This window comes from Plecotus auritus (assembly GCF_963455305.1).
Source record: "Plecotus auritus genome assembly, chromosome: 6".
NCBI lineage: Eukaryota > Metazoa > Chordata > Mammalia > Chiroptera > Vespertilionidae > Plecotus > Plecotus auritus.
In genome coordinates this window covers 151,355,989-151,372,849 of record NC_137773.1, presented here as the reverse complement: position 1 = coordinate 151,372,849, position 16,861 = coordinate 151,355,989, and the positions used below count along the sequence as shown (strand labels likewise).

The 16,861-nt window shown below is 39.1% G+C and overlaps 2 protein-coding genes across 2 annotated transcripts in view; one reads left to right on the top strand and one right to left on the bottom strand.

Annotated features, from left to right (window-relative positions):
* ACAD11 (acyl-CoA dehydrogenase family member 11) overlaps positions 1–16,861 on the bottom strand; it is an 88,517-nt gene that overhangs the window by 16,156 nt on the left and 55,500 nt on the right. Inside the window, exon 13 of the mRNA XM_080673731.1 lies at positions 15,019–15,117. Within this exon, the coding sequence (XP_080529857.1) occupies positions 15,019–15,117 (99 nt within the window). The remainder of the gene's footprint in view (positions 1–15,018; positions 15,118–16,861) is intronic.
* Positions 11,229–14,681, top strand: ACKR4 (atypical chemokine receptor 4). Its single transcript, XM_080672349.1, has 2 exons — positions 11,229–11,340; positions 12,845–14,681. Exon 2 carries the CDS (start codon positions 12,854–12,856, stop codon positions 13,904–13,906), a length of 1,053 nt encoding a protein of 350 aa, XP_080528475.1. The 5' UTR covers positions 11,229–11,340; positions 12,845–12,853; the 3' UTR covers positions 13,907–14,681.

The window sequence follows — 16,861 nt, the reverse complement described above, 5'->3', positions numbered from 1 at the left end:
TCTATGATACAAGGAATTGCAAAGGGGGAGGTTCTGACTGAGAAGTGAGGCCACAAAAGGGAAATTAATCCAAGACTTGCAAGTGGCCAAATGTGTTGCAGACAGGTTATCTAACAGCCTAAGAAGAAAGTAGATAGTGTGTTACAAAAAACCTGTCACTCTGAGACTTGAAAGCTAGCTTCCCATCAGCTGAGTCTAAAGTGAGGCCCAGCCCTGTTCACCAAGTTTCCTTGCAGAATTCCTCCTCAGGAAGAGCTCAGTGTTAATAACAAAGAAAACCTCCACCAGCTACTCTTCCTTTTCTCTTAAGCATGAACAGAAAGACAAGGATTTGTAGTATGTGAAGAGAGAGCATTAAAGAGAATAACTGTCCAGAATAAACCAAATGGACCTTAGATGAACAAAATAAAACAACAGGGAGAACCTAAAACAAAACAAAATGGAGCTAACTCAAACAAAAACTTCTAGTTAATGTAATCCGAGAGATCCAAATGCATTGTAGCTACAAAACCAGGAAAGGATGCTACGTGACAGGAACAACCAGAGAGCAGGAAAATAAAATCTCTTAAGAGATTGAGCTATGATTGCTAAAACAAAGTTTCATAGAAGCATTAAAGATCAAATCAGGAAAATTTCCATAAGCAAAGGAAAAAAATCAGAGACTAAAAATAGGAGGGCAAAGATAGAGATACTTAGAGCAAAAACAAAGTCCAGCACCAGAATACAAGGGGTCCAATAAAGAGAAAATAGTCCAATAAAGAGAAAACTAAAGGGAAGAATTTATCAAAGAAGCTTGTAAAACTGAAAAAAAAAAAAAGATCTCAGATTAAAAGGACCACTGACTGGCAAAGAAGAATCTTCAGATATGTGCTCTGACCCTTCAGAGCTTCAAAAATAAAGGGAAAATCCTAAATGGTTTCAAAGAGAGAAAAACAAGTCGCCTACAAAGTAATGAGGATTAGACTTGCATTAGACTAAAGACTCTAAGAGAGAGGTCTCCAGAAAAGAATGAATTAGAGGTATAGTTAAAGCAAGCATGTCAAACTCTCGGCTTATGGGCCACACGCCTCATTTATTTGGCCTGTGTTAGCCTTTGAGTTTGACATGCTTGGCTTAGAGGTTTGTGCTTATGTGTAAGGGGGAGGAGATATGATAAAAGAAAATAATGCAGTGCAAGAAAAATGACAATGAGAAAACAAAAAATACTTTTTAAATATACAAGTGAACCATGATTCAAATATAAAACCAAATGCAATATGGCATGAACTTAAGTAATATAAAATGTAAGGAAAGCTATTCTAATTGACGTCAGTGCTCCTTAGAAGGGCCAAGGTGATATTACATTGCCTCAGAGAAGGATACGCAACCTATCAGACTACTTGGACCAGCACTGAAAAATACAGGGTGTCCCAAAACATGAACACACACTTTAACAGTTGATATTGCTCAACTGATGTTCCCTTCTTTTCAGCCAAACTAAACTTTGAACAAAGAAAATTCGTCCTAAAATGCTACTGGAAGTTTGAAAATGCAGTTAAATACAAACACTGCCTTTATAATTATGGTATCAAAAAATAATGTGTATACACTTTAACAGCTGATAACTCACCTAATTTTCACTTCCTTTCAGGTTTAACTGATTTGAAATAATGGGTGAAGCCAGACTAAGCTTTGAAAAGAGAAAATTTATCCACTAGACTCTTTTATGGGGATACATAAAAGTTAAAAGTTTACTGTACAAAACTGGCAATAGTTGATGAATCAAAGGCACACAAATACCAAACAAAATGATTCTTGATAGTTGTGATTGCATTGCTTTGCATTATCAGCAGTGCCTAGAACTGTCATCAATTTGAAAACAGGTATTGACAAAAAATTATTCATTTCTGTAGATTCTTTTAAATTGTGAAAATGAACTGTATGCTAATAAACACCGATTTTATAATCATTCAAAGTGTGTATATATTTTTGGGACACCCTATCTTAACATAGTCCTATAAGGTAAGTGCTATATGTTGGTTTCAAAGTTTAGAGTCATCCTGTGGTCAACTATGACTGTGGTTGCAAGAAAGAACATAAATGCTATTTCTCCTGATGATGTAAAAGTAGCAGCTGTGGCTGATACTAGGTACAATATGGAAGGAAGAGATAAAGGTAGAGAAAGGGGTCAGTGCACTTATAGCCTCATGTTATAGTGAAGCTTGAAGAGATGCTGTCCAATGAGGATGCAGAGGAAAGATTTATAGATCATTTAACATTTAAAAAGTAACAAAAAATTTGAAACAATAATATATATATTAGGAAAGGGCAGAGAGTTATAATACAAATGAGTGAAATTATCATGATTCACATTGGAGAGACAATGGATAGTATCTAAAATGAATAAACTGGGAGAGAGAGAAAAAAAATTTTTACTTAAAATTATAGCAGATGCCGAAACCGGTTTGGCTCAGTGGATAGAGCGTCGGCCTGCGGACTGAAGGGTCCCGGGTTCGATTCCGGTCAAGGGCATGTACCTTGGTTGCGGGCACATCCCCAGTGGGAAGTGTGCAGGAGGCAGCTGATCGATGTTTCTCTCTCATTGATGTTTCTAGCTCTCTATCCCTCTCCCTTCCTCTCTGTAAAATATCAATAAAATATATTTAAAAAAAAAAATAAAAAAATAAATAAAATTATAGCAGAAACCAGAGAACTAAAACCAGAAACTTTAGAAGAGTTTTCTCTGGGGTAGGCTATTGGGGTGATGAGGGATGGGAAGCATATGCTCTTAGCTAGATTCTGATTCGATACCACTTCTAATTTAATAATAATAATAATAATGTTTAAACTCTAGCCTACCATCTTGTAAACAAATCTGTAGGTCCCAATTAGGAGAAGGAGACAGAAACTTGCTGAGCAAACTGCAGTATGTTCTTTTTTCTCTTTCCTAATCTCCTCTTAATTAGAACATCTAACATGACCCTGGAGGACCCATTTCCTACACAGGGTGGGGCATTTCCCACTTCTTCCATGTGATAATACACAACTCCAGAAATCTTTCATGCACACTCTGCCTTATTAAACACTTCAACTGATTTTTTAAAACCCACTAAAAAGAACTTCCATCCAGGAAAGGGAACAAAGGGGAAGAAGGTAGCGTGCCTAAAACTGATGACTATTCACTCACGGGCTGGGAGTGGAATAAGGAAGCACCTTAGACTGATTTTGATCTTGAAGCCCATGACTGCTCCCCAGACTTGGCAGAACATGCAATCATATGTTCACACATGTAATTTAAATCATGACTAGGAAGTAAAGGAGAAGCCTTTTAATTAACTTAGGACATTTTTAAAAAACAATATTAAGTTGGCCATTAAATACCACACTGTAATCAGATTAGGACATAACGGTATGACTTGGGGTTCATTTTCATTAGAGATCTTTTCTTTCTCAATTTCTATATTGGTAATCAAGAACATTTTGGATAAATCTTTTAAGGTTTCATGGATCTTAATCTAGATAGCCAGAAGCTAAATCCTTCAGAAGTAAAATCTTCTAACTAACTCCCTTAAACCTTAGTCGAAAGCCCCATTTTCCTAATATTCAGAATATATGTAGTTTTCTCTAATATTTCCCAATAGCATTTCTTGCCTTGCTCTTTCTATCATAAAAAATTGTTGCTATAGCTTTGTGTAAGTGCCCAATAAATTTCAGATACCTGGTAAATTTTGAAGAAACTAAAAAATAAGGTAGCCTGGGCGGTGTGGCTCAGGGGTTAAGTGTTGACTAAGGAACCAAGAGGTGATTGGTTCAATTCCCAGTCAGGGCACATGCCTGGGTTGTGGGCTTGAACCCCAGTAGCAGGTAAGTAAGAGGCAGCTGATCAATGATGTTTCTCTCCCATTAATGTTTTTATCTCTCTATCCTTCTTCCTTTCTCTCTCTCTAAAAATCAATAAAAATGCCCTAGCTGGTTTGGCTCAATGGATAGAGCCTCAGCCTGCGGACCAAAGGTCCCGGGTTCAATTCCAGTCAAGGGCACATACCTCAGTTGCAGGCTTCTCCCAGGGCCCAGGCCCTGGTCAGGGCTCCTGCAGGAGGCAACCAATTGATGTGTTTCTCTCACATTGATGTTCCTCTCTGTCTTTCCCTCTTTCTTCTCTCCTTAAAAATCAATGGAAAAATATCCTCAGGTGAGGATTAACAGCAACAACAAAAATAATTAAAAATTAATAAAAAAAAAAAAAGAATTTGTGCACCGGGCCTCTAGTCCTATATAATAAAAGGGCAATATGCAAATCTACCGAACAGCGGAACAACTGGTTGCTATGACACTCACTGACCACCAGGGGGCTGACGCTCAATGCAGGAGCTGCCCCCTAGAGGTGAGTGCACTCCCACAGGGGGAGCACCGCTCAGCCAGAAGCCAGGCTGACGGCTGGCAAGTGCAGGGGCCTGCCTCCATGGTAGTGCTAAGGCTGTCCGACTAAGGGAGTGGGCCTAAGCTGTCAGTCGGACATCCCCCAAGGGCTCCCAGACTGCGAAAGGGTGCAGGCTGGGCTGAGGGACCCCCCACAAGTGCACGAATGTTGTGCACTGGGCCTCTAGTATATATATAAAAGGTAAACAACATACTCTGGCTGGCTTGCTCAGTGGTTAGAGCATTAGCCTGTGCACTAAAGGGTCGTGAGTTTGGTCCCCACTCAAGGGAACATAGTACTTGGGAATGTGTGGGAGGCAACCTATCGATATGTCTCTCTCACATCACGTTTCTCTCTCACTCCCTCCCACTCTAAAAAAATCAATGGAAAAAATTAATCTTGGGTGAGGATTAACAACCAAAGAGGTAAATAATTCTTTATTCTCCCTAATCTAAAACAATTAAGATTAAAAAAATAAAACGTCTGAATTGGCTCTTTTTTGGGGGTCATTAAGTAAGGAAGTAAGGATGAATGCATAGGCTGTAAATTTTGAAATATTTTTATTTAACCTTGATGTTTCATAAAACAGAAAAAAAAAACCCTCACAAATATATCATCTCATCTTAGCTACAAGCAGAATTTGGCAAGTATAGCAGCTAAAATGTCCTCCTTCTAAAGAGAGTTTTGCTCTTTTATATTATTTTAGTTAATGAACAGGATACCAGATGTCAAAAATGAAATATATTAGAGGAAATCTGAGTAGACCAGAAACATTTAAATATATCTGCTGTCATACACCTTCATTAATGAAAATAGATGGCATTGGTAAAATATTTTTGTTTTGAATCCAAACTCTGGTATTTCAAGACTGTTGAAGTGCCAGAATTAAGTCAGGCTGAAAAATGACATCTCCATGATATTTGCTGATGAATTTTAATTTCTTAGACTCTTACAAGCCACATGGTTATTAAACGAAGTCATTCCCTAACACAGTAGTCGGCAAACTCATTAGTCATCAGAGCGGCAAACCGCGGCTCGCGAGCCGCATGTGGCTCGCAAGCCGCAGTTTGCCGACCACTGCCCTAACACAATGAAAGATGACAAGTGGGGAAGAAACATGACCGCTGATTATGGATGTGGTCTGTAACAATAAAGAAAGTGCCCAGCTGGTGTGGCTTAGTGGTTGAGTGTTGACCTATGAACCAGGAGGTCATGGTTCAATTCTTAGGGCACATGCCCAGATTGCAGCTTGATCCCCAATGGGGATCTATGATGTTTCTCTCTCATTGATGTTTCTATCTCTCCATCCCTCTCCCTATCTCTAAAAATCAATAAAAACATTATTTTTTTAAGAGAAAGTGATTTAAACAGTTATATAATATCAAGCACAAGTAGCCATCTGCAAAGTCTCAAAGCTATTTCTTCTACTAACATTGAATTTCTAAGGTGAAATACTTAAACTTCATTTGGTCTTAGCTTTAAAACTAATAATCCAAATTGGAATAAAAAACCATTATGAATTAAGTACCATTTTACAATGAAATTCCCACTTGTTAAAAATAATGTTTATCATACAGTTTTTTGAAAAAGCAATCTTATGTGTTCTCTAAAAGTATGTGTGATTTTTAATGCGGGAAGCACTCTGAAATTCACTTACTATACATCTAGGAAGGTTTATATCTAATACGTATTTAATAAATGTTATGTGCTGCAGCTGCTGTTGCTGCTGTAGTTACAGAATACCATAGGATCAAAATCAATTCCAAATAGAGAATTTAAAAATTTTAAAAAAATTTTAATAAGCCCTAAGAAACTAGAAGAAAAAATAATTTTTAAAGAAATCTCTGGATGGAAAACAAATTTTAAACCTTAAAAATGATAAATGAAATCAAAGAAAAGGTAAATTGGCTTATCTATATAAATTATTATACATTAAAAAACAAAACCAAAATTAAAAAGCAAATAAAAAACCCACCAATTTTTGGGAAATATTTCACACATGGCTGGCAAGGGCATGGGAGAGAGGAGTTCTAAACTGTTAGAAGTCATTTAGAAAGAAGCAAAGTGGTAGTCAAGTAAAACATTCTCTTATCAAGGTTTTAGGGAAATAGACACTTCCATACATGATTGGTGAGAATACAAAGTAATACCATCTCTATAGAGTATAATTTGGCAATATCCATCAAAATTACAGATTCATTTAGTGTTTGATTCATCAATTAGAATTCTGGGTTTAGCCTATAGATACAGCTATTCCTGAACAAAATGACTGATGCATCAGATCATTCATTGCAGTAGTATTGTTTGCATATGCAAATAATTGGGCATAAATCAGTATCCATCAGTAGGAGACTATTTAAATATACTGTGGAATGTCCACATAATGGAACCCTTCCAAAAAGAATGAGGAAGCTTTCTATGCAATTAGCTTTCTAGGATTATTCTACAGTAGAATAGAAGAATGCTATCTTTTGTGTAAAAAGAAAAAAAGGATAGTTATGGAGTCACATTCTTCAATACTTCACAGTAAGATTAGATTAAGTTCAGTTTCTCACAATATCTATAAATATGCTCTCTGTAACATCATTTGTAAAAGCAAAATATTGGAAATATTCTAAAAGTCCTATAATAGTTGAAATGGTAAGGCAAATTATGGTAATACACAAGAAATAAGATGTATAAGAAACAGTATGATAAAAATAGAACTAAACTAAGACTGAAGATGTGGATCCAAAATTCCAGATCCATTGCTAAACTTGTAGGTTGTGGACAGCAAATTACTTAAACACTGATTCACTGATTCATTCATGTATTTAATAATTATTCAGTAAACTGGTATTATGAATAAGGCACACAGCTAAATGTTGAGGATATAGCAGGATACAAGATTGCTATGGGAGAATCTATACTAATAAAAGAGTAATATGCTAATTAGACTGGGAGACCTTCCAGAGACCTTCCGGACATCCTTCTGGACAAAGCTGGGGGCTTGGCTGGCCTGCAAACCGCTCCCAAACGGCCCCTCGCCCAGGCCAGCCAGGAACCTTCACCCTGATGGGGGCATGGCCAGTCTGCAAATGACCATCAGCCTCTCGCCCAGGCTGGCCACACCCCCCAGCAGGGACCCCCCCACCCTGATGGGGGTGTGGCCGACCTGCAAACTGCCCCAGGCCCCTCGCCCAGGCCAGTCCCGCCCCCCAAGGAGACCCTCTTCAGAGCAGACCAGCCGGCCCCCACCCGTGCACCAGGCCTCTATCTATACTAATAAAAGGGTAATATGCTAATTAGACTGGGAGACCTTCCAGACAAAGTCATGGTGGTGGGGCTGAGGTAGAGGCAGTTAGGGGTGATCAGGCCAGGAATGGAGGGCAGTTGGGGGTGATGAGGCCGGCGGGGGAGACAGTTGGGGGTGAGCAGGCCAGCGGGGGGGGGGCAGTTTGGGGCGAGCAGGTCGGCATGGGGGGGCAGTTGGGGGCGAGCAGGTCGGCATGGGAGGCAGTTGGAGGCAAGCAGGCCAGCGGCGGGGGGGGGGGGGGCAGTTGGGGGCGAGAAGGCTGGTGGGGGGGCAGTTGGGGGCAAGCAGGCTGGCAGGCAGAGTGGTTGGGGCAATCAGGCAGGCAGGCACATGAGCGGTTAGGAGCCAGCGGTCCTGGATTGCGAGAGGGATGTCCGACTGCCGGTTTAGGGGCAGTCAGACATCCCCCAAGAGGTCCTAGATTGGAGAGGGTGCAGGCCGGGCTGAGGGACACCTCCCCTCCCGTGCACAAATTTCGTGCACCAGGCCACTAGTATTTTAGTAAGTACTAACAATGCATGAATAGTATTATTGGAGTAGAGACTGTATATCTGAACTAACCTAGAAGGGTTAAGAAAGACTTCCTGGATTAAGTAATGTTAAGGTCAGACCTGAATCTGAATCCTAAATAGGAGTTAGGGAACTACAGTGAAGTGGGAGGAGTAGTCTAGATAAAAGTAATAGCAAAATCAAAAGCCCACAGATCAGTATTATATACACATGTCATCTAGATGGATTAAATACATTATGCAATTGCTAAATATGGAGGCTGCAATTATAGACTAGTCATTAAAGAAGTATAGCATTGACTTCCAGTCAAGATGGTGGAGTCGGTAAACACGGTGCTTGCCTGCTCCAACAACCACATCAAAATTACAGCTAAATTATAGAACCATCACTCTTGAGAACCAACTGAAGATTAGCTGAACAAAATTCGTATAGCTAATGATATAAGAAGCCAGGTCAAGACTGGTAGGAGGGGTGGGGACACAAAATGGGCTGTCCCACACCCACGTGTGGAGGTTAAGAATGAGGAACTGTATCTTGACAGCAGAGGTCACCCCTGAGGAGCCAGGGATCTGGACCCCACAGTGGGCTGGCAAACCTGGAGCACCAGTGCCAGGAAGAGGAGTCCCACAACACCTGGCTGTGAAAATCAGCAGGGACCTGAATGGAGGTGAGACCGAGGGCTGCTTTTGACCCTCTTAAAGGGCATGAGCACAGACTTACTCATAAACACTCGCCCTAAGCTCCAGCAAAGGGACACACAGGGAGGAAATGAATTGTCTAGCTTCAGGGTGAGGGCTGGAGGGGGAGCACTCTCTAAGACTGAGGTATAGGCAGGCACTGTTGTTCCTTTGTTGAGTCTTTCCTCAGTCAATAAACTGTAATAACTATGTCTAGTGTCTGGTGGATACTAGACTTATCAGGGGGATCACCTCTAAGTTATATAAATGTCTAACCACTATGCTGTACACCTGAAACTAATATAATATTGCATGTCAACTATAATTGAAAAAAATTTTAAATGAAGTACAGCAACCAGGGCAAGTAAAATGGGGTAATAATCAGAAGGAAAAGTAGGATTATTCATTAAATAAAAATATTGACTTACAATGTGCCAGACACTATCCCAGGCACTTGGGATATATCAGTACAGAAGCAAACAAAAGTAGCTGCTCTGATGGAGTTTATATTCTAATACAGGGCAAGGGGCAATAGACAACTGATACGGTACATTAGCACATGGAAAGTGGATTGGAGTATAGGCAGGGGTGCATTTTAAATAAGTAAGGGACTGCCGCAGTGAGAAGGTGGTGACTGGACAAAGACTTGAAGTAGGTGAGGGAAGAAGCACATTCCAGCAGATAGGAGAATTATAAATAGGAGAAGCCCTAGGTAGGACATGTGCCTGGTACATTCAAAAACAGCGAGCCTTAACCGGTTTGGCTCAGTGGATAGAGCGTCAGCCTGCGGCGTGAAAGGTCCCAGGTTCGATTCCGGTCAAGGGCATGTACCTTGGTTGCGGGCATGTCCCCAGTAGGGGGTGTGCAGGAGGCAGCTGATCGATGTTTCTCTCTCATCGATGTTTCTAACTCTCTATCCCTCTCCCTTCCTCTCTGTAAAAAATCAATAAAATATAATTAAAAAAAAATTCAAAAACAGCGAGGAATTTGGCGTGACAACAAGCAGGCAAAGGGGCGAGTCCTATGAAATAAGGTCAGAGAGGCAATGAGGGATGGAGGGGTTTTGTAGGCCACTCTAAGAATTTAGTGGAAGGTTGCTCATTTATTTCCTCCTGCCCCAATATATATCAGGTGAAGAATAAGAGTTAAGAGAGGGGAAAGACCAGATAGTCTAGAGAGAGCAGGGATAGGGATGACATTAAGAGCAGTGTCCTTCAGAAGGCAGCAAGAGACTGGAGTAAGGATCGGGTTGGTAAGTAGGAGAGGTGCCTTCTTTGGGAGGAGTGTGCTAGAGCCTGCTCAGGAGAGCTCATTCTGCCAGCCTCTTAAAAATTTTGCTTTCAGTGACTTCACACTGGTGGCTTAAAATTGGCCATTGTAGAAGCATTTGCACGGAAAAATGACAAACACCACCAATCCAGGCAATCTTTTTCCTAAAGTATTGGCTTAGCTGCCTGCAAATGACTCTTCCTCAAAGACTGGTGGATAACAAGGAGAAGAATCTGGCTGTACCCTCACATATGTACTGCGGTGAGGGGAAGAAAGATAAAGGCCCCAATGACCCAGACCCTCTTCTGTGAATTGAGTTGCTTGGAGAAAAAATGACATGGGTCTGAAATAACTTCTGCAGGTGGAGACTAAGCCTAGCCTTGCATGAATATGTAACAAACAAGAGAACTGTTACGTAAAAAATGTGAGGAGAGTCAACTTGGAATAAACCACAAAGGCTAAATCTGCATACATTTCTTTCTCTAATTTTCATTTGTTTGGAATCAGAAAAATAAACAACTGACTAAGACATAGGATGTGATGCCAGTCTTTGAAGAAAAAGGTTACAAGAAGGCAAGAGTTTAAGGTCATAGGGAAAGACATACTCCGGGATCAAGGATAGAGGAACAGTGAAGCAAAGAGGAGTCTCACAGCTTAAGTAAAATAGTAATGTGGCATAAAAATACTAACTCCTAGATATGCCTAATGATTACTTCTAATTTAGTCTTCAAAAAGATAATTTTCTGAGTGAAAAATAATTTTTATTTTCTTTCCTAGACAAGATACCTTTAGAGAGCATTTCTCTGATGTTACCCACAGTGCTCCTTAGCTGCCTGGACGCTCTTGAGTGAGTTCTTTTGACTTGGCAGTCAGCTCCTAAGCCACAGGCACTTTCTGGTTGCCTTCAGCTAAGTGGAAACTTTAAAAGGTCTGTAGTTGTTGAAACAAGATGAAATTCTTTCAGGTTTGTGTCGTAGTACACTTAAGAACTTGGATTTGGTTTCACAGGATGGTTATACATAAAATAAAGATCAAGTGCTCAGGAGGTTAAATTTCAGGAAAGCCCTCTTGGATGCAAGATAAAGGCGGGGTATAAAACGAAAACAAAAGTAGCCCCAGTTAGCGAGGTCATTTGATTTCACTCCACACTACCCTCAAGACTGCTTCTCTCTTTCTGCACACTGAAACAGGTTGGTTTTCTTTTCTCATTCTGACTTGGATATGATTTTTTTTGAAAGCTCAAAAATTTTGTATATTTACTTATGTAGAGGGAGTATTGATGCATAAAAGTCTAAACATTTATGTGCAAAAAAGAGCTATTTGAAAACTTATATTTTTAAAACTTAAACACTTGAATATAGCAAGAAGAAAATATGTTATTTTAATACCATTATTGCCTATGAAATTTTATTAATGAGAAACAGGTTTTGCTATACCATTATTTTTGCTTTGTTTTACAAACACTAATTTTTTTTGTTTCTGTAATAATTACACAGAGATATCTATATATGTTTCTATGCCATTGCCAGAGGATAGTTTCTGGAAATAATGTTCATTCCTACTCCTATTTATGCACATTTTTAATAAGATTAATTCTTACTTTAAAATAACCTTCCTTAATATCTTATATTATTTGGCCACCTTGTTCCTTATCATCAGGCTCAAGATTTCTGTGATAAAAGAGAAGGAAAGAACAAAGTGCACATTGTGTTAATAATTAATGAAAACTAGGGTAATCTTCCAGATTGGAACTTTTCAAATAACAGTAAGGATAAAAGTAGTCATTTTAAGTTGTTAAAAGTAGTTCTTTTATGTGATAGCTCTCCTCAGGGGGGCCTTCTTTACTTTGCTTTACTCATCCCAAAAAGGTAGCAAGTATAAGAACATTCTTTTGAAAATGTACCATAAGTTGTCACACTTTCTGAAAGTAAGGTTTTCATTCATGATTCTGTAAGAATATTTTGGATTCTTCCAAGGACAAAACTAACCAAAGGGAGACAGAGAGGGTAAGAAAAAAGCAAAACAAAACTCAGCACTCCAATAAAAACACTGAAAGACATTATTAAATACGTTTTAAAGCTTGTGAATTCTGCGTAAGCTTATCTTACTATTGCTGGGTATTAATAGCCAAAATAGTAAAGTAACGGTGGTGAGACAGGATAATAACAGCTTTATATCTGCTGGTAAAATATGTATTTGACGGATATTTACTGAGCAACTAGTGTGTGCCAGACACTCTATAAGGTATTAATTACAATCGTAGGGAACTTAGGACATAGAGGGAAAATGTAATTGGGAAGCACATCTTTTCCACAGGATGGGGTCAGTTTTTTGAGAGATTTGTCTATATAGCGTCTGGATCAGGAAAGTCTTCTGGGGAGGTAACATCCAAGTTAAATGAGCAGGAATTGGCCCTCCAAGGGGGAAGGGCAGGAAATACTACATGAGATAAAGGAGCAGAATGAGTACATGTGCTGCAGCATGGCGTGTGCCTGTGGATGAAAACTAGTCTTGGGGATATACTCCAATGTGGCTTCCATTAAAGGATTTCAAAGAATGATAGATTCAGGCTCATAAATGTTATCTCTTCTCTTCTTTAGTAGGAGAACAAAGTATATGCTAGATAAAAAAAAAAAAAAGTTTCCTCGCAAGCAACATTAAAATGAATATCCTGTATTCTTTTTTGCCATTTAGATTGCAGCCATGGCTTTGGAGCACAATGAATCGACAGATTACTATTATGAGGAAAGTGAAATAAATGGCACTCATGACTACAGTCAGTATGAAGTGGTCTGTGTAAAAGAAGAGGTCAGAAATTTTGCAAAAGTTTTCCTGCCTGCCTTCTTCACAATAGCTTTCATCATTGGAATTGCAGGCAACTCCACAGTAGTGGCGGTTTATGCCTATTACAAGAAGCAGAGGACCAAAACAGATGTGTACATACTGAACTTGGCAGTGGCAGATTTACTCCTCCTATTCACTCTGCCTTTTTGGGCAGTTAATGCAGTTCATGGGTGGGTTTTAGGGAAAATTATGTGCAAGGTCACTTCGGCCTTGTACACAGTCAACTTTGTCTCTGGAATGCAGTTTTTGGCTTGTATCAGCCTAGACAGATGTTGGGCAGTAACTAAAGCCCCAAGTCACTCAGGAGTGGGAAAACCATGCCGGCTCATCTGTTTCTGTGTCTGGATGGCTGCCATCTTGCTGAGCATACCTCAGCTGGTTTTTTATACTGTAAACCACAAGGCTAGGTGTGTTCCCATCTTTCCATACCACCTAAAAATATCACTGAAAGCATGGATTCAAATACTGGAAATCTGCATCGGATTTGTGATACCCTTTCTTATTATGGGAGTGTGCTACTTTATCACGGCAAGGACACTCATCAAGATGCCGAACATCAAAAAATCTCGACCCCTCAAAGTTCTGCTCGCAGTGGTTATAGTTTTCATTGCCACTCAGCTGCCTTATAACATTGTCAAGTTCTGCCAAGCCATAGACATCATCTACTCCCTGATCACCAACTGCGACATGAGCAAACGCATGGATGTTGCCATCCAGATCACAGAGAGCATAGCACTCTTTCACAGCTGCCTCAACCCCGTCCTGTACGTTTTCATGGGATCCTCTTTTAAAAACTACATCATGAAAGTGGCCAAGAAATATGGGACCTGGAGAAGACAAAGACAAAATGTGGAGGAGATTCCTTTCGATTCTGAAGTCCCTACAGAGCCAACCAGTACATTCAGCATTTAAATGTAAAACTGCTCTGTGTCTTGCTTCGATACACATGAGTGATGCTTTGCCCTCAGCTAAAACATCTGCATTATTCTGAAATTCAAATCTCAAGACACCGTGGTGGGAACTTATTACAAAGAAGAGGTTGGGGTGAAGAAGGGGGGAGGGGAGAAACCAAGAAGAGGAAACACAATAATCAATGCATAAAACAAGAAAATTAAAATGAACAATATTGGAAAACAGTAATAACAGGCATAAGTAATAAAAACATTTTGCTATGTTAGGCCATCTAAAACATTAATAAAGAGGCTTATATTAAGGGGCATTTGTAATTATTTTAAATCATATAAGAATGATTTCCCTGCGTAATTTTAATACTTGATTAACTATACAACAAAATATAATCTATCCTTCTTTTCCAGTTTCTTAATTTGTAAGTGATTTCGTAATAACCATCAACAACAACAAAAAATACTTAAAAAGCATTTCTGGCCCTTTTAATACATTCTTGGTAAGTTTCTAAACACATAATTTACTTCCATATGTCACCTTTCTTTAGTAATAAACTGGTTATCCTGTTAGATTTACATGAAGCAATCCTCAGACAATCATACCTGATTATTATAATCAGTTATTTTTATAACTTTTTAAAGGGTTCATCCATTTATGTGAGTCTATTACTGAGAGTTGATAAATAATGTATTTTTCTATGTGTAAAGATTCTTATTTTTTACTTAAACACTTGTATTTTTAAGCAATGAAAATATGTACAATAAATTATTTTTAATAATGTATACTTTCTCTTTAAAAACAATTTTATATAAATTATAGTCCATGTGATATGTCTCTATTAAAATTTAATTTTGGTAGAAATTACAATGGTCAAAAATATTGTGCACTAATATAAAGGTTATTTTTCACAAACTATACAAGAAAAAGATGCTTTCTGCACTTAATATAAGCATCACCTAATTGAGATGTTATTTTAAAGTTACTTTTCTTTTTATCATCTACTTATAAATTTGAAAATGGTAAGGCAGAATTTAAAGAACTGTGATCAGAAAACCAATAACTATGTTCAAATTCTTTTAGCACAGCATTGAGCACAAAGGGTCAGTCTGAATACTCACCACTGCTCCACCATTTTTTGCCATTGACTACATAGCTGTCTCCATCTCGTTGGATGCTGCATTCAATATTTGTGGCATCACTGGATGCTACATCTGGCTCTATAAATAAGCAAAGGCTGAATTTACAGGAAGGCAGATACCACCAGTTTACCAAAGGGAGTTAGATAAGGAAATATGAACTCTCTGAGGACAGAGAGCATCTTTATCTTTTTCAGCTTCCTATCCTTCCCCCATTAACCTACAAAGAGCAGGTATTCAATACAAGTGCATTGAAAGAATGAATTAATGAAGTATTTAGGACAGTGGAGATCTGCAATCTGAATTGTGTTCTTGGCTTCCTCATTGATACAAGATTTGAGGTAAAACTCCGTTCTTTTTCCAGTCATCAAAAGTAGATTAAAAGCATTGTTCTTGCCACAACGGAAGTCTGTACTAAATATTTGCAAGCCAGATTTCCTTACCGTGCAATTTACTATCTTTTTTTTTTTTTTAGTTTATAACATTCTTTTTTTTTAAGATTTTTTTTATTAAGGTATTATATGTGTACATATCTACATATCTTACCATTGCCCCCCCCCACCTCACTCCCATACATACCCTCACCCCCCAATATTTTGCATCCATTGGTTATTCTTATATGCATGCATATAAGTCCCTTGGTTGATCTCTTATTTCCCCCACCTCTCCCTAACCTTCCCGCTGTAATTTGACAGTCTGTTTGATGCTTTACTGCCTCTGTATCTATCTTTTTGTTCATCAGTTTATAATGTTTTTTATTATCCACAAATGAGTGAGATCATGTGGTATTTTTCTTTCATTGACTGGCTTATTTCACTTAGCATAATGTTCCCCAATTCCATCCGGGTTTCTACAAATGGTAAGAATTCCTTCTTTTTTATGGCAGCATAGTATTCCATTGTGTAGATGCACCATAGTTTTCTGATCCAGTCATCTGCTGATGGGCACCTAGGCCAGGCGTCCTCAAACTACGGCCCGCGGGCCACATGCGGCCCGCCGAGGACATTTATCCGGCCCGCCGGGTGCCGATGCCTGTCCTGCTTAGCAGCCAACTCGTCCCGGGCCCGCAGTGTGCATAGGAATTTGTTCATAGTTTTTTTTTTAAACTATAGTCCGGCCCTTCAACGGTCTGAGGGACAGTGAACTGGCCCCCTGTTTAAAAAGTTTGAGGACCCCTGACTAGGCTGTTTCCAAATCTTAGCTATTGTAAATTGTGCTGCTATGAACATAGGGGTGCATATATCCTTTCTCATTGGTGTTTCTAGTTTCTTAGGATATATTCCTAGGAGTGGGATTACTGGGTCAAATGGGAGTTCCATTTTCAGTTTTTTGAGGAAACTCCATACTGTTCTCCACAGTGGCTGCACCAGTCTGCATTCCCACCAGCAGTGCACGAGGGTTCCTTTTTCTCCGCATCCTCGCCATCACTTGTCGTTTGTTGATTTGTTGATGATAGCCATTCTGACAGGTGTGAGATGGTATCGCATTGTCGTTTTGATTTGCATCTCTTGGATAATTAGTGACTTCGAGCATGTTTTCATGTGTCTCTTGGCCTTCCTTCTGTCTTCTTTCGAAAAGATTCTATTTAGGTCTGTTGCCCATTTTTTTATTGTATCATTTATCTTCTGTTTATTAAGTTGTATAAGCAGCCTGTAGATGTTGGAGATTAAACCTTTATCAGTAATAACATTTGCAAATATGTTCTCCCATACAGTGGGGTTTCTTGTTGTTTTGTTGATGGTTTCTTTTGCTGTGCAAAAGCTTTTTATTTTGATGTAGTCCCATTTGTTTATTTTCTCTTGGGCTTCCATTGCCCTGGGGCAGT